General features: G+C 45.2%; 2 protein-coding genes and 2 long non-coding RNA genes across 5 annotated transcripts in view; 1 reads left to right on the top strand and 3 right to left on the bottom strand.

Annotated features, from left to right (window-relative positions):
- LOC125427067 (zinc finger protein 75D-like) overlaps window positions 1-4715 on the top strand; it is a 33242-nt gene extending 28527 nt beyond the window's left edge. The window contains exons 7-8 of one of the 2 annotated variants that reach the window (XM_048486068.1): window positions 1004-1095; window positions 4254-4715. In XM_048486068.1, coding sequence (XP_048342025.1) covers window positions 1004-1080 — 77 coding nt within the window. In that variant the 3' untranslated portion in view covers window positions 1081-1095; window positions 4254-4715. Of the gene's footprint in view, window positions 1-1003 lie in introns of both variants that reach the window. The other variant, XM_048486067.1, reaches the window with a different exon arrangement.
- The window catches only part of LOC125426419 (zinc finger protein 551-like), a 146624-nt gene extending 138391 nt beyond the window's left edge, over window positions 1-8233 (bottom strand). The window contains exons 1-3 of the mRNA XM_048484677.1: window positions 7788-8233; window positions 5031-5523; window positions 4733-4847 (exon numbers count right to left, since the gene is read on the bottom strand). Coding sequence (XP_048340634.1) covers window positions 4733-4847; window positions 5031-5462 — 547 coding nt within the window. The 5' untranslated portion in view covers window positions 5463-5523; window positions 7788-8233. The remainder of the gene's footprint in view (window positions 1-4732; window positions 4848-5030; window positions 5524-7787) is intronic.
- A 784-nt stretch (window positions 8234-9017) lies between these two features.
- On the bottom strand, window positions 9018-13643 carry LOC125427072. The gene is made up of 3 exons (XR_007243633.1): window positions 13590-13643; window positions 10649-10702; window positions 9018-9074 (listed from the first exon to the last, which is right to left on the bottom strand). It is a non-coding gene; the product is annotated as an uncharacterized LOC125427072 (long non-coding RNA).
- A 926-nt stretch (window positions 13644-14569) lies between these two features.
- LOC125427071 lies at window positions 14570-21904 on the bottom strand. The gene is made up of 2 exons (XR_007243632.1): window positions 20797-21904; window positions 14570-15025 (listed from the first exon to the last, which is right to left on the bottom strand). It is a non-coding gene; the product is annotated as an uncharacterized LOC125427071 (long non-coding RNA).
- Between the last annotated feature and the right edge of the window lie 474 nt (window positions 21905-22378).

Genomic DNA, 22378 nt, shown 5'->3' with positions numbered 1-22378 from the left:
TGGACATAACAGTGGCCACAGTTGTCCTGGGCAAACTAGGTGACTTGGGTCGCTCTACCCGGCCATGCTGAATATTGCCTTCGCTGCCATCTCGCCACCTTGAGGCCTCCAAAAGGGAGTAAGTAATGGAACAAGTCACAACACAATGTTGCTGTTCAAGATTTTGATTAATACTTCATCCCAAAGGTAGAATTGCGCTCCTATGGAAGTTCCTTACCCAGAGAGGCCACACTCTCGTAGTTCTCCAGCATGACGTCCTCGTAGAGAGCTCTTTGGTCTGGATCCAGTAAAGCCCATTCTGCCTCTCCAAAATACATGGCCACCTCCCCAAAGGAAACCAGAGACTGGAAGAAAAAGCAGATTCCCTGGTCAGAGGTCATACCAGGCAGAGACAGGGGGGACTCTGGGAAGCTGCATTATGGAGAGTTCAGATTATGTATCAGGAGTGGCTTTTACAGCCTCTTGCCCCTCAACACCAACGGTAGGAGAAAAGCTTGCCTGAGAAAGGGAGGGGGAACCAGGCTGTCTCCTGCTCATCTCTCCTACCTGGACTGTAGGTGCAGCTGCTGTTTTCACACCTCCACAAAGAGAAGGGATCAACACTCTCTCTTCCCTGCCTGTGAGGGAGGGAAAATGGGAGAAAAAGTATTAGCTTCCACTTCCTATTGTGCTTGCTGTATGAATAATTTTTCATGCACCCTTGTTCTCTGGGCTGTGAAACCTTGCCCTATGTTCACTCAAAAAGATCTGTAAAACTTTCTGGTAAGTTGTGAGAGAGGCTCTGCTTATTCACAAGACTGAAGAGCTTGGCTGAGGTTTCTCTGCCTTTTCTTCTGAGCCACCTTGAATCCCTCTAATTAAAAAAGGAGTGATGTGAATATTGTCACCCATGTGTGGAACCGCTTCCATGAATTTGTCTAATTCCCTTTTACGGGCATCACAACTACTGAAGAATTAATGTCACAAGTTGTGTGAAGACGCATTTCACTTTTTTCCTGACCAGAACTCTCTACCCATCAAATTCACTGCATGTTCCAATCCCGTCCTGGAACAAGGAGTCCTTACTGGAGCCGGGACTAGACTTCCGGTTGCGAGGTGAGGCTGAGAGGAGCTAGAGGTAGCTCAGAGAAGCTTTTCCCCTTACCTTCCTGCAAAACTCAGAGCTAACACTAGACTCCAGGGGCTAGCGGAGGGTAACCCTGCCTGGATAAAGGGGGGCAGAGTGGAAAGACAACAGCTGGCGTCCAGGATGTTGTCGGTGGCTGAGAGGCTCACTGGTGACTTGCGCGGTGAGCTGATACAGCAGAGACGACCATACAGGTTGCTTGAACCAGGGGGGAAAGCTAAAACAGCTCAGCACGCAACAGAACAAACATAACATTTGGCTAGGATTTAGAAAGAGGAAAAAAAACAAATTACTAGACCTGTGGAAACAGAGGCGGGTCAATAGAGACCGGAACAAACTGGAAGAATAAGGAAGATAAGTGAGGAAAAGTGAGAGAAACAACGAACGGCTGTACGTTATTTGGGAATTACAAAAACAAATGGATCTACTATATACCCAAGAGCTACAGAGGAAGTTAAACTATCTGAAAGCAAAAAGAATTTGAACAAGGAAATAGATCGGGGGAATGGTTAGCATGGAAATTACGTAGAGAGTCAAAGGAAAATAGTGACTGAGATTCATCATGAGGGGGAAATATATAATAAACAAAAAGATATAACAGAAATATGGTCAAAATATTACGCAAATTTATATAGTAAACAAATTGATACCAACAATCAGGATGCGTATATTTTAGAACATACAAAAATAAAAATGACACCAAATGAGATTAAAATTTTGGAAAAAGAAATAGGAGCAGCAGAAATAAGGGAAGAAATAAAAAGGCTTAAGATAGGACACTCACCAGGGCCAGATGGCATTATTGCTCAGTTTTATAAGAATTTTGAAACAGTTATAACACTGTTATTAAAAAACTTTGTGAATAACATAATGGATACAGGGAAACTGCCCCACTCTTGGGAAGATGCAATAATTGCTTTAATTCCAAAAGAAGGCCAAGATCATAAGAATGTCAAAAATTATCGTCCAATATCCCTTCTTAACATCGATTACAAACTCTTTACAGGAATTATCACCCAAAGGTTGAAAATTATTTTGAAAGAAAAAAATTAATAAAGATCAAAATGGGTTCCTTCCTGGTCAGCAACTAAAAAGTAACATCAGATTTATAATAAATATGATAGAGTATTTCCATAAACAAATCAACAAACAGGGAGCAATGGTTTTCTATGATATAGAAAAAGCATTCGATAATCTAAATTGGAGATTTGTAAAACAAACAATTTGAACAATAGGAGGAGCGTCAAAATTAAGAAATGCAATTGATGCTATTTATAACCATCAGACAGCAAAAATAAAAATCAATAATGAACTTTCCCAACCGATAAATATTTTTAGAGGCACTAGACAAGGCTGTCCCCTTTCCCCAATATTGTTCATACTATCATTAGAAAGTATAATTCATGATATAAAAACAGATTATAAGATACCAGGGATCAAAATTAATAATTATGAATATAAATTAAAGGCATTTGCCGACGATCTAGTAATTTTAGTTGATAACCCATCAGAATCATTAGTTGCCTTAAAAGACAAAATGAATAAATTTCATGAAGTTTCGACAAAAAAACTAAAATTATGACATTTAATTTGAATAAAAATCAAGAAAAAAAGATTGAAACTTTAATTAAGTACATCATTGTCAAAAAGGTACGTTATTTAGGAATCAATTTAACAAAACAGATTATTCTATTATTTAAAGGAAATTGTGAGCCCATGTGGAGAGAAATCAAAAAGGATTTAAATAGATGGACAAAATTAAATCTATCTCTATTGGGCAAGATTGTAGCAGTAAAAATGAATATACTTCCCAAAATGTTGTTCTTATTTCAGACAATCCCGATTATTATCACAAATAAATATTTTGATAATTGGAAAAAATAAATATTAAAGTTTATTTGGGGGAGTGGGAAAAAGTCCAGAATTAACTATTTAAATTTAATTGAAGTCAAAGAAAAGGGAGGATTTGCTTTACCGGATTTTAAATTATACCATCAAGCGGCAGCCTTATCTTGGTTTAAAGATTGGATGCTTCTAGAAAATAAAGAAATTCTTAATATAGAAGGCTATAAACTGCATTATGGTTGGCACCATTATATATGGTATACTAGAGGCAAAATGCCAAGAGAATTTTAGACCATTATGTACACAAAGTCATACGCAAGGTATGGAGAGAATACTGAAGTAAATATATGATAAAAACTCCCAAATGGTTATCTCCACATGAATGATTTCGATTGAATCCAACATTAGAAATAAGTTATTTAAGATATTTGGATATCCTAGAAAACAGTCAATAGTTTTCAACTGAAAGAAAGACCGGAAGTAAAGATAGAGGGAAATGAATGCCAATGGTTCTTGTACCATCAAATTAAAAATAAATATAATAAAGATAAGATACTTTGGACAACGATACAGAAAGGTCAACAGAAATTACTAAGTAGGTTATACAATATGTTAATTAAAGTTAGAAAAAGTGCAAATAAAAGAATGTATGATTCAATGGGCCCAAGATTTGGGGAGAAATATCTATTTGAACCAATGGGAAAAGTTATGGACAAAGAATAAGATTTACGAAATGTACCAATATAACAGAATTTTTTTATAAAATGTTCTATCGCTGGTAACTATGTCCACAAAAATTAGCAAAAATAAGTAAAGGGGAATCAGGTCAGTGCTGGAAATGCCAGAAAGAGAAAGGCACCTATTTTCATATGTGGTGGCAATGTGGTCACGCTCAAACGTATTGAAAGGAAATTCATGCAGTTATGAGTAAAATCTTAGGCTGCAAGTTTAAATTTTTGCCAGAAATCTTTCTGTTGAATATGATTGATTCTATAAAAATTAGAAAAAACGATACATTAATTTTATACATGGTTTCAGCTGCCAGAATTAATTATGCAAAAACTTGAAAAGTAAGAAATATCCCCTCAATTGAAGATTTCTTATTAAAATTGATAAGAGTATATAAAAATGGATAAAATTTCAAGTTTATTAGAACATCATCATTTAACTGATTTTTTACCAACTTGGGAACCATCAGTAAAATATTCAATGAATGAGAAAAAATTTCTTTATTTAAAAAATTTAATAAACAGTTAAATATTCTTTTTCTTCTTTTTTATAGATCGCATTCTTCTGCAGACTTTGTATTAGCTTTTTTCATGATTAATACCCTCTCATTTATGGATGATACGTGTTGATGTAACCAACCTTGTTCAATTATAATTTTATTTAGGGGAAAAGTCGGACTTGATAGATAAAGATAAGGTATATAGATAAGATGGATTAGACTGTATATTCTGTATATTCCACAGGTTATTTAGTTAGAACGAAACCTATAAGTCTCTTTCTATAACCAACAGTAAAAAGTATGTACATTAAATAGACAGATCAAATCTAATTTAAATGTATTAGATTATGTAAGGAATACCTATCCTAGCTGGAAATATATTGTCTTAAAGGGTGAATCACATATATTAGATTAAGATTTTCTTATACTTACGGATTTTATTTCCATGTTATTAATGTAACAACTATTTTACATATTGTTATATTTCTTTCTCTTTTTCAATAAAATAAATTTTTTAAAAAAGGAGTCCTTACTGCGTGAGAGGGCATTTTGGGCACGTTCCTGGTCATGGGCAGGCTGCCCTTCCTCCAGCGGAGCTCTTTTCATCTCAGAGAACTTCATTTCCATCTTCACGGATGGACCCCACCTCTGAAGGAACAGCCAGGGAGACAGGTAAGAGATGGAATGGAAGACACTGAGGAACGCATCCTGCCCCACTCCCAGACTCTGCCCCTATCTATTAGCAGACCTAGCAGGGTTTTCCTTCAGCCCTGGGGAATTATCTGGAGGGATGAGAAAATCGCTAGAAGAAGTGGAACGAAAAGCCCTCACCTGCTCTGCCTGCCTCTTCTCCTCGGCTTGACTCAGGAGGAAGCCCTCTGCCAGGGCCACCGCTTGGCAACTGGTCTCCGGACAGCATCCTCTAACCCAGCGCTGCATTTCTCGGGGCAGGATGGTCAGGAACTGCTCCAGGATCACCAGGTCCAGCATCTGCTTCTTGGAGTGCCTCTCCGGCTTCAGCCAGCGGTTGCACAGTCCATGCAGCTGGCTGCAAACTTCTCGGGGCACACCAGCATCATGGTAGCAGAACTGCCGGGAATGTCGGCAAAGCACTTCCGCGTTCAGGGGCTCTTGGTTCCAGATCTCCGGCACGGCTCCCTCCCAGAATTCAACACCACTCCCATCTTGGATGGGACGGGGACCTTTCCTTGCTCTCTTGCAATGCTCCACTCCTTCTGGGTCCTGTTCTTCCATCTCCTTCATCTACTCGGTAGCCTTCGACTCTGAAAAGATGCCTTTCTCAGTTGGCTATGAAAAAAGGCTTCTTCTGGGCAGATATGGGGCAGAGAGACACAAGCAAAACAAAAGAGAAAGGAGATGTTGACATACAATGGATCAAAACAGAAGTGCTTCTTGGGGCTTGTATTTCTGGCTTTTTAAAAATGTTACTTTACTTTAGGTTTGGGGTCTGTCCCAGGAGCTTTGGGATGTGTCAGGATGCCCACCCAATTCCACAGTGGTCTCCTGCTACCACAGGACACATGTAAATCTGACACAGAGTGGGATTTTGCCGGGAGTGTGGTTTGTACGGGGAGTGGGGTGCAACGGCTGCTGGGATGAACAGGAGGTAAGGCGGCAAAGACCCCTTCTCCACAGAGAAGATTGCACACTTTAGGTTGGGAAATTACTGGAAATTTGGGATGGAACGAGGGGAGGGCAGGGGATAAAGGCTTCCAGTCCACCTCCCAAAGGATACTTTCTCAGTGGAAACTAATCCATTGTAATTCCAGGGTATCTCCAGGTCCTACCTGGATATTGGCAATGCCACATAAGGGAGATGGTAGATGAGGGGGAGCATAAGCCAAAATACTTCCCAGGGCCTTACTGGGACCTGAGCCCTCGTGTTTCTCTCTGTTGTGTTGCTTGGGGTGTGTGTAACTCACTTGCCTGGCAAAAAGATGCTCCTCCCACTCAAACTCTAGTGCCGGAGGGAGAATTGGGCCTTCTGTGCCTGGTGGGCAGGAGGCTGATACCAGGAGGCGTGGCCTCACCAGCAGGCTCCGCCCCTCTCTTCCTGTCACAGGGGAGCCACCTTGTGATTGGAGGGCGTCAGGGGTGTTTCCACGGATGCTGGTGGTGCTGCTGGGCTGTGTGAACCCTGGAAACATGTTTCAGAAACTTTTCTTCTCCTGTGCTGGGTAAACCAGTTCATAGCTCCGCCCCACAAGCATCAGGGTCTCAGGGCGGGGCTGTGGATGACTCTAGTGCAGGAAGAAGTTCCCTTCCCCCATGCCCATTTTTACTCATCGAAGGCCAAAAAGGCCTGCTGCTTTTTGCAGAGTTCAGATGACCAGCAATGGGACCCCAGTTTCATGCACAGATGTCATGATGTCCCATCTCTGAAGCTACCCTTTTCTCCAAGGAAACTGAGCTCTGGAGTCTGGAAACCAGCCGTAATTCCAGGAGAATTCCAGGACCCACATGGAACTCAGCAACCCTCTTACTGGACTTTCTTGGGGTTACTTTTACCCTCAGAGCGGCAGGTTTAGCATCTAGGCTTGGCTGACTTCTCTGCCCTCAGAGGCTTTTGAAGATAAATAAAATAACTATTTTCAGGTTGGGGTCTAAGAAAGGGCACCTTTTAAATCATTGATTATACTTGAAGATCAGAAGGTGGCAATTCCTATGCAGAATGGGTGTGTGTGTGTTGAGAAATTGTCTCTCACCATGTTCAGCTTGACAATTCTAAGGTTAACAAAGCGTAACTTCCATTTCATTTTAAGAGGGTATCAAATAAATATTTTTAATTTAAAACCTGAGGAAGTTCATGTCTTTGTGTGATTTCACCTTGTGACAGGTGCGTTTATGAAAATGGCAAGCAAATCTTTTGTTGTCGAAGGCTTTCACAGCCAGACTCAACTCGTCTTTGTGGGCTTTCCGGGCTGTGTGGTCGTGGTCTGATAGATCTTGTTCTCAACGTTTCACCTGCAACTGTGGGTGGCATCTTCAGAGGTGTATGACAGAGAGAAATGAGTTACACACTGTGTCCACACTGTAACACACTTCTCTCTATGATACTGCACTCAGTGTGTAAAAAACTTCTCTCTGTGATACACCTCAGAAGATGCTACCCTGTCTGATCCCCAAAAACTGAAACCTCCATGTAAAGAACAGAGGTTTATTCATGATCTGGAGGGCAGCTTGGAAAAGCCAAGACTGTAGGCAGCAATATGTGTCCACATTCCCCCCCGCCCCCCCATGAGAACAGAACTGGGAAAGTATGCAGACAACAAGATAGCAAGAAACGTAGCCACGGAGCATGGCCTTGGCTAGCACCTGGCGGTACGAGGCCCAGCAGGTAGCCCCACCCCCACCCACTGCAATCCACAAGAAAGCACTACGCAGCCCCAAAAGCACCCCCTCTACCAGGCATCCCGACACACCCCCAGATGCAGGTGAAGCGTTAGGAACAAGATTTACCAGACCACGGCCACACAGCCCGGAAAACCCTGAACAACCAAACTTTTTTGCAGTTGTTGTTCATAAAACAAAGTACTTCAAGTATGAAAAACAAGAATTGACACATACCAAGTTTGGGCCTTCTTTCTTTCTTCGGTCAAGCCAGTCCTATAAAGATGAACAGACTTGCCGTTCTGTTGTTCCTTGGTATGTCGTCTGTTCTTTCTTTTCAGGAGTTTCTTGTAGCTCTCGAATATGAATGTGCAGTGTTATTAAAGAAGCTGGAGCCCTTCCGCAGTCAGCAACCGGTAACTTCAGGGCCCTCAAATCACTCTGAGAAGACTCATATAACAAACAATCACAACCATCACCATACAGATTAATAGCCAATTAATAATATAAACATAATCCTCCTTTTCAATAACTAATACCCATACTATTAATGTATAGTCTTACTAGCGGGCCCGGCCATGCGTTGCTGTGGCAATTATCCTTCTCATCACAGTCCGCAACCCACACAGATGTCCATGCAGGTCCAATGATCCGCAGCATAGCCTTTTGGGGTGGTCAAATGGAATCCCTCTTTCCCTTTTCAATGCACATCGTTATATGGTGCTGTCTTGTTTTTTTAGTATAAGGTAACCCTTCCCATTCCACAACGGAACTGTCCAGAGTGTGAATCCCGCTGTCCATGAGGCTGGTTGACACGCACAGTCCTGGCTTGGGTAAGGCAGAACTGGGGCAAGCAGGCTATCCCAGTCCAGCAGCAGAGGCAGGGTGGTGAGGCGCTCAGATCGAGGCCAGCTCCCTGGGTTCGTAAAGGGCCACGTGCAAAAGAAGCAGAGCCAGTAGTGTTGGTTCGCCCCCACCCCGCTGATTTTCTTAGAAGAAAAAGGCAAACTCCAGCTTGCTTTTAGTAAAAGAGAGCTGTGGCGAATATGGGTGAGGAAGTGGGTAAGTGGTAGTTGGATGTGAAGGAGGGCAGAGTGAGGTCTGTAAGGATGAGCTAGATGTGTATTGTGTGGTAGCAGTGGGTGAGGCACAGAGAGTGAAAGTTACCTGCGGGTGAGGGGGGGAGCCCCACCTGACGTCTCACACGGCAAAGTGTGTATGTGTTTCACTTCCACTCGTATTACCTAACAGTATTACCTATTTACTGTTTTCACTACTCATCTCTGCCCATCTGCACGAACATCCTAAGCCCTCATCCCAAGCCCTCAGGCCACAGACAGACAGGCTGCACGGACATTCTAAGGGTGACTGTTAAACACAGCCAGCTTCATGGCCTGGTGCACCAGGAAAAAGACGTTTTACCTGGCTCAGGTATGGACTTTCGGCGATTTGAAGGTCCGATTACCTGCCCGCAACAGGGAGGGACGTCATGTGAAAATTTGGGGGCGATCCGTCCAGCAGCTTCTGAGGGAGATCATCAGGGACAAACACACGTTTAGATTTTTATATATGTAGATAACAGAAAATAAATCAAATGAACAAATATAAATAAATAAGATAAAATCTGGAGTCCTTCTGAGGTAAGCAATTGGCAGTTTCAGGCCCTTCAATCACTCTGGAAAACTGCCTTTTTTCCTTCTATGGAGCACCCCAAACCTTTAGCCCCCAACCCCCCCAGTGGAAGGGTGACAGAACGACAATAAGGGTCTCTGCCCCCTTTACCACAAAGCATCCTTCCTGTGTATGTTTGCGGGGGGAGGGGCGGGAAGGGGGAAGCCAGTCTTTTTAGGAGGAGATCCTGAAAACCAATAATTTGGCAGAGTTGATTTGGAGACCAAGGGGAAGAGCCTGCAAAAGCTCGTGAAGCCCTGGATTGGTGGGGGGCTGTTAGGGTCAGGGGATCGCCACTGTCTCCGTGCCCCTTCATATTTTGTCTTTTCTCCCTTCCCCTTAAATAATGCTCCACAGATTTGTGTCTTCCATGGTTCCTGGAAGGTGAGAAGCATGCTCAGGCCCAAGGTCGTATCGCCCACAGGGACTCAGGGTGTGTCTCGGGCGTAGCTGTGGAGGGGAGAGTTTAAAATCGCCCCCTCCCTCCTCCCCTGCGCCAATTCGGCTCAGAAGAGCTGGGGAGAGGCACCTAAACATAGAGCCGGCCTGCTGCCATGGTGCCCGTCTAAGCCGCCTCCTTCCCTCCCCAGGCCCTCTAGGGCGAGGCTTGGGGGCGGCTTGGATGGGCACCGTGGTGGCAAGCCGGCTCCTGGGCCACCCTTTGCAGCGCCCTCCCCTCCCCCCGCCTCCCTGAAGGCTGGCTTCTTCACTCCGCAGGGCCTGGGGAGGGCAGTAGGTGCAAAAAGGCGGGGGGGGGGGAGCAGGGAGGCACTCAGAGCAAGTGTTGTCATCGGGGGCCATTTCCCTCTCAATATGCCTCTTCTCAGGCCCTACTGCTTGGGGGGGGGGGATCCTTTTCTTCCAGTTCTCAAATTCTTCTGCACAACTCCGTGCCCTTCCCCCACCCACAACAGACAGCCTAATTTGGAGCCCTACATGGAGGAAGGGGTCCAAAAAGATTATAAAAATGCAGTTGAAGTTGGGTGCAGAAGGGGACTGGGGAAAAGTTGGATGAAGAGGAATGTAAAGGGATCCTGATGAAATCATATGATTTTTAGAAAAGAACAGCACAAAAGAAACCCATACTGTACATCTTGGCAAAAATACAGTCTGCATGCAATGGCTTAAACCACAACAACATGGGCAAGTTGAACCACAATGTGAAATAAATAATTTCATAAAGAATAGTTTACATAGTATGATATACAAAATTTCATACATTTATAATCAATTTTGAAAGTTCATGAATGTGCAAGACGGCCTTTCATACATCAGTTGCGGTTTCAAAATGAACACAAAAGGTGGGGCTAGTTAACCTCCAGGACTGGTTAACCTCGTGATGCCTTCTCAGGCCCCTCCCATAATAAACAAAAATGTACGAGACCTTTATGGTGATTGTAAATGAACCCTGATAAATATTTACTTACAATATGTTCTTGTTATTTGAGTTTACAATCAAAAATCCTCCTATGGATCCTCTTCTGCAAAACAAATATATACAATGAAAATATTTACAGCATTGCTTTTATAAACATTAGGCTGTTTTTAAATAAAGGAAATCGCTCACAGTAAAAATCTCACTCTTGAAATATTTACGGCTAATTGTTCTCAACAAGAGGGCGCTGTTGTCGAGCATAAAGCTGGTTTATGTGTGAATCACATGAAATTGCAGCTGCTTACGAAAAAGCTCCCAATTCTAATTCCTGATTAAATCCTCTTGGAGCTATGCAATTAAAGGCACATGTGAAAAAGGCTTCCGGTCTCAAAAGTCTCTGTTCCAAGGGTAAATCACTTCCCCTGATGTTTCCAAAACCACAACTCTCACAGATTCTGGGTGATGTTGTTTTTCAATGAAGTGGGAGACCATAGGAGCTTCCACGACACGTGTCCTAATTTGTGATATGTGCTCCAAAATTATGCTCTTGAATCGTCTGCTTGTATGCCCAGTATACCACATTCCACACTTGCACATAATCCCATAGATTACATTGGTAGAATTACAATTTGAAAAGCCATATAACTAATCAGAATAAGATTCAGTAACAATCTCTTTACATTCCATAGTTAAGGGACAAACAGAACATGAACCACACTTATAATGTCCTATAATGAAATGTTTGATTTGAGAGGGTTCCTTATAGTCAGTTTTAACTAACCAGTTGTTAATAGACCTATTTTTCCTCCACCCAGTAGATCATGTCTGAGTCTGCAAGCAGCCCCACAAAAACCAAGCATTCATGGCTTCATGGGGGTGCAATGGTACAAAAACATCATTCCAAAGCATGGGTCCTCACGGATTCTTGTGATTTCTGTGTTAGGTCACACTAAATTCACCATGAAATCACAGATCGTGTTCACAACCAAAGACTGTCCTGCAAAAATCAGGAATCTATCGCTTTTTGGTACTTGCACAGTACATGGATCCACGGCACTTCCAAATAATGGATCCTCGTGGATTTTGCATTGAGTGATCCTAAACTTGCCATCAATTCAAATATTAGATCCACGCCTAGAAACTTCCCCAATAAAATCATGTATCCACTGCCTTGCAATGCCATCATGATGCAAAAATTGGTTTCCAAATCATGAGTCCTCTACATTTTTTTCATTGGATCACTCCAGATTTACTAAAAAATTATATATCATGTCCATTGCTACACACGAACAGCAAAAAAATGGGCTGCCTGGCTCAAGGGGCCAGGTGGGAGATTCCAGCCCTGAAACCAGCAACTGGAAATACTCCTTTGCATCACAGAAAATTCCCTGCATATGGAAAGGTAGCACTGCAAGGAGAAGCTGTCTCTGCTTGTATGAATCAGGTCAGAGACGGGTGTCTCTGAGGGGCGCGGAGTGGTGGTCTCTAATCCTTTCTTCCGTTCAGCACATGGCACTGCTGAACCTGAAGAGATCTTTCTGCTCTGGTTCATAATCTCAGGGAACCTGGAGCGACCCCCACGTCACACACACCCAGGGGAGTAGAAGAGCAACCTGCAACTCAGAGGCCAGGATTTCAAGAGAGAGAAGAAATGGGATGGGGTGTGTGTGTGTCTCTCCCTCATTTTCCCAAAGAGCAAAGGAGGCGGCTGCATTGCTTGGCACCCTGAGGGGGGAGGAAGTAAAGGCCTGCTGGGACCGGGCTGCCTAGAAGTAGAGGGGTCAAAGGAATGGGGTGGGCTCCCCCAAACCTCCTGCCCCTCCTCAGCCTTCACCCATGACCCATCAGCCCCCTCTCCAGTCAAAAGTGGCCAAAAGGTCCCTTTCCTGTTCATGTCTCTTGCAGGGCTTCATTCCCTGGCTCTTCTTTCTGGGGGAGGGGGGTGTTTTGTACAAAGTGAAGTGGGGGGGAGGGAAGGGGGCTCTTCTCCCCATTCATTGCTTCCCCCATTCCGTTCTCTATGCTTTGGGCTTTGCCTAGAACAGGGGTAGGGAACCTGCGGCTCTCCAGATGTTCAGGAACTACAATTCCCATCAGCCCCTACCAGCATGGCCAATTGGCCATGCTGACAGAGGCTGATGGGAATTGTAGTTCCTGAACATCTGGAGAGCCGCAGGTTCCCTACCCCTGGCCTAGAACAGCGATGGCGAACCTTTTCGAGACCGAGTGCCCAAATTGCCACCCCAAACCCACTTATGTATCGCAAAGTGCCAACATGGCAATTTGACCTGAATACTGAGGTTTTCGTTTAGAAAAAAACGGTTGGCTCTGAGGCATGCACTAATTGGGAGGAGACTGGGTGGTAGTTGGTAGCTTGGCTTTGAAGCAACCGTGCGACTTTTCCAACGGGTGAATCATGACCCTGGAGGGCTTACTCAGAAGCAAGCCCCGCTGCCAGCAACCGAGCTTACTCCCAGGTAAAGGATCGCGCTTTGGTTCTTCGCATGAAAATCCGTGGGGTTTAACAGCACTTAACAGGGTTACCTCCACTGCTTCCCCAAAACTAGGTCTTGGATTTAATGCTAATAATCGAGCCCAGTGGTTCCAGGCCAGCCTAGATGTGGGGGTGGGGGGCGACTCTGTGCGTGCCCACAGAGAGGGCTCTGAGTGCCACCTCTGGCGCCCGTGCCATAGGTTCGCCACCACTGGCCTAGAAGATCCTGGCCCTCCATTTCACCCTCCCCCCCCCCACCCCTCCCAAGTCCTCGCTGTAAGGACTTAAGCCCCAATGGACGATCCCCCGATCTCAGCCCCCCCACCCCCCAGACCTTGTGCAGAGAGGAGGGGGAAGAGGGGCGCCGGAGGGAGCACCCCCCCAAAGGCTTTGCAGTGGGTCGCCTTTCTTGGATTGGGGCCGCCTGACCCCCCCCCTTCCACCCCCTCCCCCACGCTTCCCAGCTTTTCCTCCCCCACCCATCCCCCTTTTGACTCACTCCGAAGGGGATGCAAAGGACCCTCCTCTATATCCCGAGGCTGGGAAGGAAGGCCACTCTAGGAATGAGGGCTCTGTGGCTTTCCTTTCCGTAGGGCGGGGGGATCATCCCCCAAAGCATCCCCCCCCCCTCCCTTGTGGGTCAAAGCACGGCCTCCCCTCCCCCCTCCCCTTTGCAAAAGGGGTTTTGCATTGCTTGGGGGACAACCGGGAAAAACCACAAGGACACCCCAGTGATCCCGGCCTTGGAAACCTTTGACAATACATTGAACTTCTGAGCTTGACCTAATGGTCAACCTACTTTGTTACTGATCCAGTGCTCGGTTGAACCCCAACTAAGCGGAAAGTTTCAAAAGTGCTGTCTTTGCAAATCCTATATTTCCTGTGATTGTCTATTTTCTCTCCCTTGAGTCTTCTGCTTGCAATAAAGATGGTTTTGTCCAGCAAAGGCACAAAGGATTTCGTATCGCGCCCAGCTTTTTCTGTATTAGGCACTTTTAACTGCTGCAAACTGGCTACATTTGTGGAAACATCTGGGGGTAGGAAGAGACACGCACACCCCTCCGAGCCTTGCCTAATCTCTGACCCAAGGAAATGCTGCCTGTTTTGCATCTCCACACCCACCCCGAAGCCTCTCCCAAGCAGGATCCAGCCCTCCAACACAGCCCTCGTTTTGTATATTCCTGAACATCCCTGTAAGAAACCACTGGAATTGTACTTTGGGGTGTTTTGGAGTTCAGGAGGCTTCAATGTGAACCCAGTGTTTTGGTCCAAATTGGCTACAGCTACCAAAGATATTTCCGATCATCCTGTGCAGACGGGTTCGAGAGATTCTCTAATGCTACATAGACTTGTATACCTGCTTTCAGTTGAAGACATTGTCTCGACAGAATTCAAGCACTGTGTGGACTTGCAGTTCATGACAGAGGCTGTCGCTTTAAGAATTGCTAAGCGTTCTTAGAGAAAAGACTGCACACATAGTGTTGTTAAGAATTTTATTATTGCACTTTGTTATTACACTTTATTCACTTGTATGTCATGCAAGTTTATGCACATAAAAGCGGTTGGTGCAAAGCGTATTCTCTTGATTGTGATCTTCAGAGGTGTATCACAGCGGGAAATCTGTTACACACTGTAGGATATTTCCTGTCAGTCTAGCTGCCACTAAGCGAAAGTGAGACTTGGTTTCTTCTCTCTGCCCAGCTCCTGCAAGGACTCCTTGCCCGTGCATTCACACAGCAATCCTTGCATTCACACAGCAATCCTTGCATTCACACAGCAATCTTGCTGCCAGGCATTGAGGAGTTTAACCACCATCAAAGAAGTTGACTGATCAAAGTGGTCCTTCTGCATCTATGGGTTACATTTCTCCAATTGCCCGCCTCCTGTTTGAGAGCTGCCATCCTCCTCAGTGTGTTCTTGTCGTGTGGACAAACACTTAATTAGCAGAGATAATGCAATAATGAGGCAGAGACCAGTTGCTTTACTGAAATAAAGTTTACTTACTACAGGGAAGGGAAACTTGGAAGAAAAACAATAAACATCTTTCTTACTAGCTAGCACCAACAGCCAGCTTGCTGCTTAGACTATTACATGGCTACTAAGCTATAGACTGAACTGAACTGACTGAACTGACCACGTGCAGAGTGCAACACAAAGAAGATACATCTAAAGCCTAGTGCAGACCTGCATGTAGCCCACCCAACCAATAGGTATCAATTACCTGGTCACTGACTTCTGACCTCACTAACTAATTAGCATGCAACAATTAACTCCTTCATTACTGGATTGTGTTACTGGCACTTGCCAAATCACATCAGTTCTCCACCCAGTACCGCCTGCTCCATTCTGTCCAGGAAAGTCCCGTTCCTCTTAATGTACTGAAGTGTGGCTACTTGTGTTTCAAGCTTCTAACAAAAGAACCAACTTGCACCTCCGGCAGGTGTAGCTACCCATAACCTCTTTCTCTCACTGTCTTTTCCCCCCCGGTCTGAGAGAATACAGTCTGTGCTGCCGCTGCTTCTGAGCAAGTCAAAGAGCAAGATTAAAATGTAGAAATGGGGTAATATGTTGTAAGCTGCTTTTGGACTCCACTGGGTGGGAAAGTGGTATATAAATAACTAAATCACACATTCTTGAACTGTAGGAATAGTCCTCATAGCACTCCCACTTATGGTCTTAGAAGAGTTTGTAGTGTGGTGTTCTCAAATGGCAATAGAGAACAGAACTGCTTTCAACAGGATGGGGTGGGGGATTTTAATAATGCAAACTTCCACTACCCTTATCTCCAGGTGACCTAGATCGATTCATCTGGAGAAAATGGCTGCTTTGGAAGATGAACTCTTTGGCCACACTGAAGTCCGTACTGGAATTGTACTTTGGTGTGTTCTGGACTTGGAATTAGTTTCTTCCCAAACACTAGGCTTTCTGGGATGCCGTATGGTCGTGTTCTAGCAGCATTCTCTCCTGACATTTTGCCTGCATCTGTGGCTGGCATCTTCAGAGGAACTGAAACCACACAGCACCCCAGTGATTCCAGCCGTGAAAGCCTTCGACAATACTAGGCCAGTGATGACAAACCTTTTCAAGACCGAGTGCCCAAATTGCAACCCAAAACCCACTTATTTATCGCAAAGTGCCAACATGGCAATTTAACCTGAATACTGAGGTTTCAATTTAGAAAAAAACAGTTGGCTCTGAGGCGTGTGTTACTTGGGAGTAAGCTTGGTGGTAATCAGTGGCTTTGCTTTGAAGCAACCGTGCAACTCTCCCAACGGGTGAATCACAACCCTAGGAGGGTTTACTCAGAAGCAAGCCCCATTGGCAGCAACCAAGCTTACTCCCAGGTAAAGGATCACACTTTAGTTCTTCGCCTGAAAATCAGTGGGGTTACCTACACTGCTTCCCCAAAACTAGGTCTTAGGTTTAATGCTAATAATGTAATTTCTCATATCAAGGGTGTGTGATGTTCCCTACTTACTCGGAGGCTGAGATACGGGTACTCACCGAAGCTCCTTTTCTTGGATTCACACAGTAGAGACACCTGTGCTCAATAGTGCTGCCAGCTCCACATTGGGAAAGACCAGGAGATTTGGGTGGGGGGTGGAGTTTGGCGAGGGGAGGGACTTCAGTGGGGCATAATACCACAGTCCATCTTCCAAAGCAGCCATCTTCTCCAGATGAATCGATCTAGGTCACCTGGAGAGAAGTTAGAGTAGTGGGAGATCACCTGGAGGCTGGCTACTGCTGATGTTCAATATGGTTGCCAGTCTCCAGACAATGAAGATCAATTCCTCTTGAGAAAATGGTTGCTTTGGGGTGGACTCTGGGGGGTGGGGTCCCTCTCCTCAAACACTGCCCTCTCCAAGCTCCACACCCAAATCTCCAGATATTTCCAACCCAAAGCTGGTGACTCTAAATTCTTGATACAGGGATAGGAGCAGCTGGTTTCAGAGCAAGGGGACTCATGCACTCCACAATTCTGACTAAAAGAACTAAACAGGGTTTCCTTCACATTGAGCATACATTCCCTTCAGATTGGATTCTCAGTTGTGCACACATTTTCCCCTCTTCAAAACTCTCTGCCCTCTGAGATCGGAGAATCCCTGAAGTTTCTGAAAGCTCTTGAAGTGCAACTTGTCTTTTTCCAGGGAAAGTGAAGCAGCATGGGGGTTAGGGATCCCTGTGCTAAAGCAATGGATCAGACCTATTCCGCCAGGCGTTTGGCCAGCCGGGATGTCAACTAGCCAAAAAAAAAAAAAAATCTGGCCTCCCGTGGATTCATAAAGGGGAATAGAAGAGCTGAAGCCATCTATAGTTTAATATTTTATGTATTTTAGATAAATTGTATATACGATGTTTTAAACTTTTATTGTTGATGGAAACCGCCCTGAGCCTTCGGGGAGGGCGGTATATAAATATAATAAATAAATAAATAAATATTGGAATTCTGGAGTTGAGACTGTAGCTGGGGACATTGCTAGAGGATTGGCAGCATTTCCCTTCCTGCACACATCGCCTCAAATGTTTCTAAAACATTTTCAATCCCCACCATTACATGACACACACACACACACACGCCCATTTTTGTTGAGCTAGATCTAGAACTGGTGTTTCACATCCTTGTGCTGTGGTTGTCTGTGCCTTGTAACCTCGAAACAGTGAAGATCTCTCACTTCACGAGAAATATTTCAGAATTGAGGGAAGGGACCTACCGAAGACGTGCCCCCGGCTGCCAGTCCCACCACATGTGGAGTAATTCCCCTTCGGGCAGCATGGGAAGAGAAACAGGGAATAGCATAGGTTTAATGACCATATGATAGCGGGAGGCAGGGATCTGTAAAAAAATAGCACCTCAGGATTTTCTCAGCTGACCCCCTGCACAGTTAGTAAATAGAAAGTATGTGATTTAAAAGCTCTAGCCAATCACTGCACAGGACTCAGTTTCCCTGTGTGGCAGTTGGTCCTGTCACCTTCCTCCTGCCCCAAACGCCGTGCCTGGCCAGCCCCGAACAAAAAGCAGCGGCCACAGACCACTTTCCTGCTGGGCCTGGCACCCGCCTCTACATTCCCCTGCTCCAAAGAAGACGCCGCCCGGCAGGGTCGGCACGACAAGCTCTTCTCTTGCTGGGCTTGGCGCCCTCATCCCCAATCCCTGCCAACCCTCTGCCCAACCCAAACACAAAGCAGGGCCCAATTGATGCAGTAGGCTTTGGTAAGTCTGGCTGGGGCTGGGGCACCACTCCTTCCCCCTCCCCATCTAGAGGCCATTTCATTTGAAATTAAACTAGGCTTCGGTGCTAGTATGTTTAATACGAATGTTCTGGTCTGAGTTTCACCACAGATCAGCTGAAATGGGAAGTAGGACTGAGAGCTTCCATTGATTGTTGCAATCCATCAAATTATATATTGATGACAAATTGGAAAAGAGGGTGTAAAATACACACACATCCCCGTCAGACACACACACACGAAACAGAACTCGAAATGAACTTGTGGACCTTATTTTCCCAATAGTTTTTTTTTTATTATTATTATTATTATTATTATTATTATTATTATTATTAATTATATTTATAAACCGCCCTCCCCCGAAGGGCTCATCCTTTAGTTGAACTGAAATAAGCCAGGGGCCAGTTATGTGGGTGGGAGGGGGTGGGTAATGGCTACACATCTTTATGTAAGTTTTTTAAGCATGTCAAGAGTGCCTCTTCCTGCCCACTAAGGCTGCATCCAGATGTGGCTGCCTGCTGCACGATAGGCAAGAATTTCCCACTGGAATCATGCGACACGCAACTCTGCGGACAAAAAAGGAGCCACGAGTTCCCGTAACGTCCACGCTGAAAAGTCACGCAGCATCTCAACGCCAGTTCCTCCTTTTCCAACACTGATTTTCTTCCAAATGTTTGCATGTTTAAAATCCTCCACCCCACCGTTGAAAGCAGTGCTGTTCTCTAATGCCATTTGAGAACACGACACGCTACAAACTCTTTATAATAGGGGAGCTACAAGGACTATTCATACAGTTCAAGAATATGTGACTTAATCATTTATATATCACTTTTCCGCCCAGTGGAGACCCAAGTTCTCCCTGAGAGAACTGCAGCCAGCAGGGGCGTAACGAGACAGCCCTGGGCAAACTGTAGCCCTGGGCAAAACCTGAGTTGGATGCCCCCCCCCCCCCATGGGCGGCCACTCCACCACGACCAAAAATTTTTTTGCACCAGGACATTGGTGCCTGCATGGGGTGAAGTTTTTAGACATATCAGCACCAAAATTTCAGCATATCATCAGGAGACTGTCCTTATGCTACTCCCCAAGTTTGGTGAGGTTTGGTTCAAGGAGTCCAAAGTTATGGACTCCCAAAGGGGGTGCCCCATCCCCCATTGTTTCCAATGGGAGCGAATAGGAGATGGGGGCTACAGTTTTGAGGGTCCATAACTTTGGCCCCCCTGAACCAAACTGCACCAAACCTGAGGGGTATTATAATGACAGTCTCCCAGATGATACCCTGAAATTTTGGTGCTGATACGTCCAAGAATGCCCTCCCTGCAAGAACATCCCGAAATTTGCCCAAGAATCTTTGTTCTGCATTGAGTTTTCTGCATTGCTGTCAATGGGGGTTGCAGGCTAGGGGGGGGGGACATTTTTGAAGGCACAGTCTCAAAACTTTCAGGGTCTCATCAGGAGACTGCCCTAATGATTCCCCCCAAGTTTGGTGCAGTTTGGTTCAGGGGGGCCAAAGTTATGGACCCTCAAAACTGTAGCCCCCGTCTCCTATTAGCTCCCATTGGAAACAATGGGGGATAGGGGCACCCCTTTTGGAAGTCCATAACTTTGGACTCCCTGAACCAAACCTCACCAAACTTGGGGGGGTAGCATAATGACAGTCTCCTGATGATACGCTGAAAATTTCGTGCCGCTAGCCTAAAAACTGCGCCCCCTGCAGGCCGAAAATGGAAAACCACTAAAATACTCAAAAACGAATCCAGCATTTTGATGCCCCCCCACAAGGTGATGCCCTGGGCAGCTGCCCACCTTGCCCAATGGGCATTACGCCAGTGGCAGCCAGCTAGCCTTGCAAAACAGGACAAGAGCATGTGTGTCTCGTGCGCATGGCTTTTCAAGGGTGCCCCTGGGTAGCAGGGTCAGACCAGGCGCTGGAATGCATGAAGCAGTAGCCGCCCCATACTTTATGCCTTTCCCACTTTCCCACTCTGACAGCTCACCTGGCTGATGCAAGAGGCAGTGAGCTGGACCAAACCAGATCAAATCAGTTTCTACAGGACTATGTGACCTTTACACTGATTGGTCAATACTTGTATATATACTGAACAGATGTGACTGTGTGCTACTGGTTAGGGTATTCTATGTTGGCGTTGCATGCTGTCCATTTGTTCCTTGCTTCTGTAAATACTTGTATATAGCTGCACTGTACATAAACTGCACATCACTGAAGAGTAACTGCTTCTTGTGTTGTTTTGCTATCGTGGTGTTGCAGCTGAGTGCCAAAGCTATTTACTCCTACTCTCGGTAACAGGCCTACAGCTGTGCCACGGGTCTACTCGCTAACAGATCTGACCTCTGATCCTTATACTGAATGCAATGTAGGAAATTTCCTGGAGATAGTGAAACTGCTGGCTTGCTATGATCCTGTCCTGAAAGCACACCTTGCTAACATCCAAAGTAATGCAGGCTCAGTATCTTACCTTTCACTGGGTATCCAAAATGGATTCAGCCATCTCATTGCTTCTGTGGTTCGTCAGAATATACCAAAAAAGATTCGTTCTGCCAAGTGCTATGGCATCATGTTTGACTCAACTCCTGATCTGGCACACCGTTACCAGATGTCAGTAGTCGTTAGATGGAAATTGATGCTAGGAGCAGAGCAGTCCGTGTAAGAGAGTCTTTTCTTGGTTTCTTCTGGATCCACAAGAAAGCTACAGAAAGCTTGACCGGGGAAATCTTGAGAAGGACAACCTGGATCTGAAGGATTGTCGGTCACAGTGTTATGACAACACTGCTGTAATGGCTGGAAACAGAAGCAGGGTGTACATCAAAGAATAATGGAAAAGAACCACCTGGCTGTGTTAGTAAATTGTGACAATCACTCACTGAACATGGTGGGTGTTCATTCATCCTCTCAAGAAGCACAGATAGGGAATTTTTTTGCAGTCTTAGATTGTCTGTACACATTTTTCGCAAATTCAGACCAGCGCTGGGCAAAACTCAGGCTGTTTCTTTGAGTCTCAAGTCACAGTCCGAAACCAGGTGGAGTGCGAAGGCAGAAGCAGTGAAACCTGCGCGAATGTATCTTGAGGAAATCATCGAACTTCTCCAGAACATGGAATTCGATCTAGACGTGACCGATTTGTCAAGGCATGAAGCAGATGCACTGCTCAACAACCTGTTGCGTTATGACTTCCTTACTTATATAGGATTTTGGGACAAGGTACTTGGTCCCATTGACCTTGTTCAAAGAAGGCTACAGAGTCCCAGCATGAACTTCCACCATGCTGCCCAAGATGTAAGATCTCTCCGAGATTATTTTGATGCCCACAGAGACGTTTCGGTCAGCGAGTCAATTGATGAAGGGCTTGCTCTGTGCCAGAAATTTAATGTTGCCTTTGGATGTCGTGTGAGACACGTGAAAAAAATTCCTGGTGAGAAAGCAAGAGATGCAGGGTTAACAGCAAAGGAGGAAATGGAAAGAATTATGAAGGCAGCACTTGATCGTATTCACAGAGAGATGAATGACAGGTTCACTCATTTGCACAGCCTTAATACCAAGCTTGGATTTCTCCTTGACATTGAGAAACTGTATTATGACACTGACAAAGAAGCCCTAAAGGAGAAGTGTGTGAATTTGGGCACTTTCTACAGCAGTGATATGGATGGGCTCAAACTCTATGCAAATATTTTGCACTGCAGAATGCTACTGACAGGGCGGGCTGACCAGTGGATATCAAGTCCTGAAGAGCTTCTTAAATTCATTGTTCAGTTTGGAGATGAGACCATCTTCTTCCTTCTCACTGTTGCTACCCAGATGCTGCTAACCATTGCAGTTTCCATTGCCAGCTGTGAGCGATCATTCAGTAAGCTGAAACTGATTCTTTCATACCTGAGAAGCACCATGGGGCATCAAAGACTCTGTGATCTTGCTCTGCTAAATGTGGAAAGAGAAGAGACTGAAAAGACAAACTTTGAGGACCTCATTGACACATTTGCATTGGCAAAGGTTAGGAAGGTGCCTCTGACGTAGCAAGCTAAGGCAGGGGCCTTCATCTGTTC

Source organism: Sphaerodactylus townsendi, linkage group LG02 (genome assembly GCF_021028975.2).
Source record: "Sphaerodactylus townsendi isolate TG3544 linkage group LG02, MPM_Stown_v2.3, whole genome shotgun sequence".
Lineage (NCBI taxonomy): Eukaryota > Metazoa > Chordata > Lepidosauria > Squamata > Sphaerodactylidae > Sphaerodactylus > Sphaerodactylus townsendi.
Note: the sequence above shows the minus strand (reverse complement) of the source record. Positions and strands in the feature narration are given on the sequence as shown.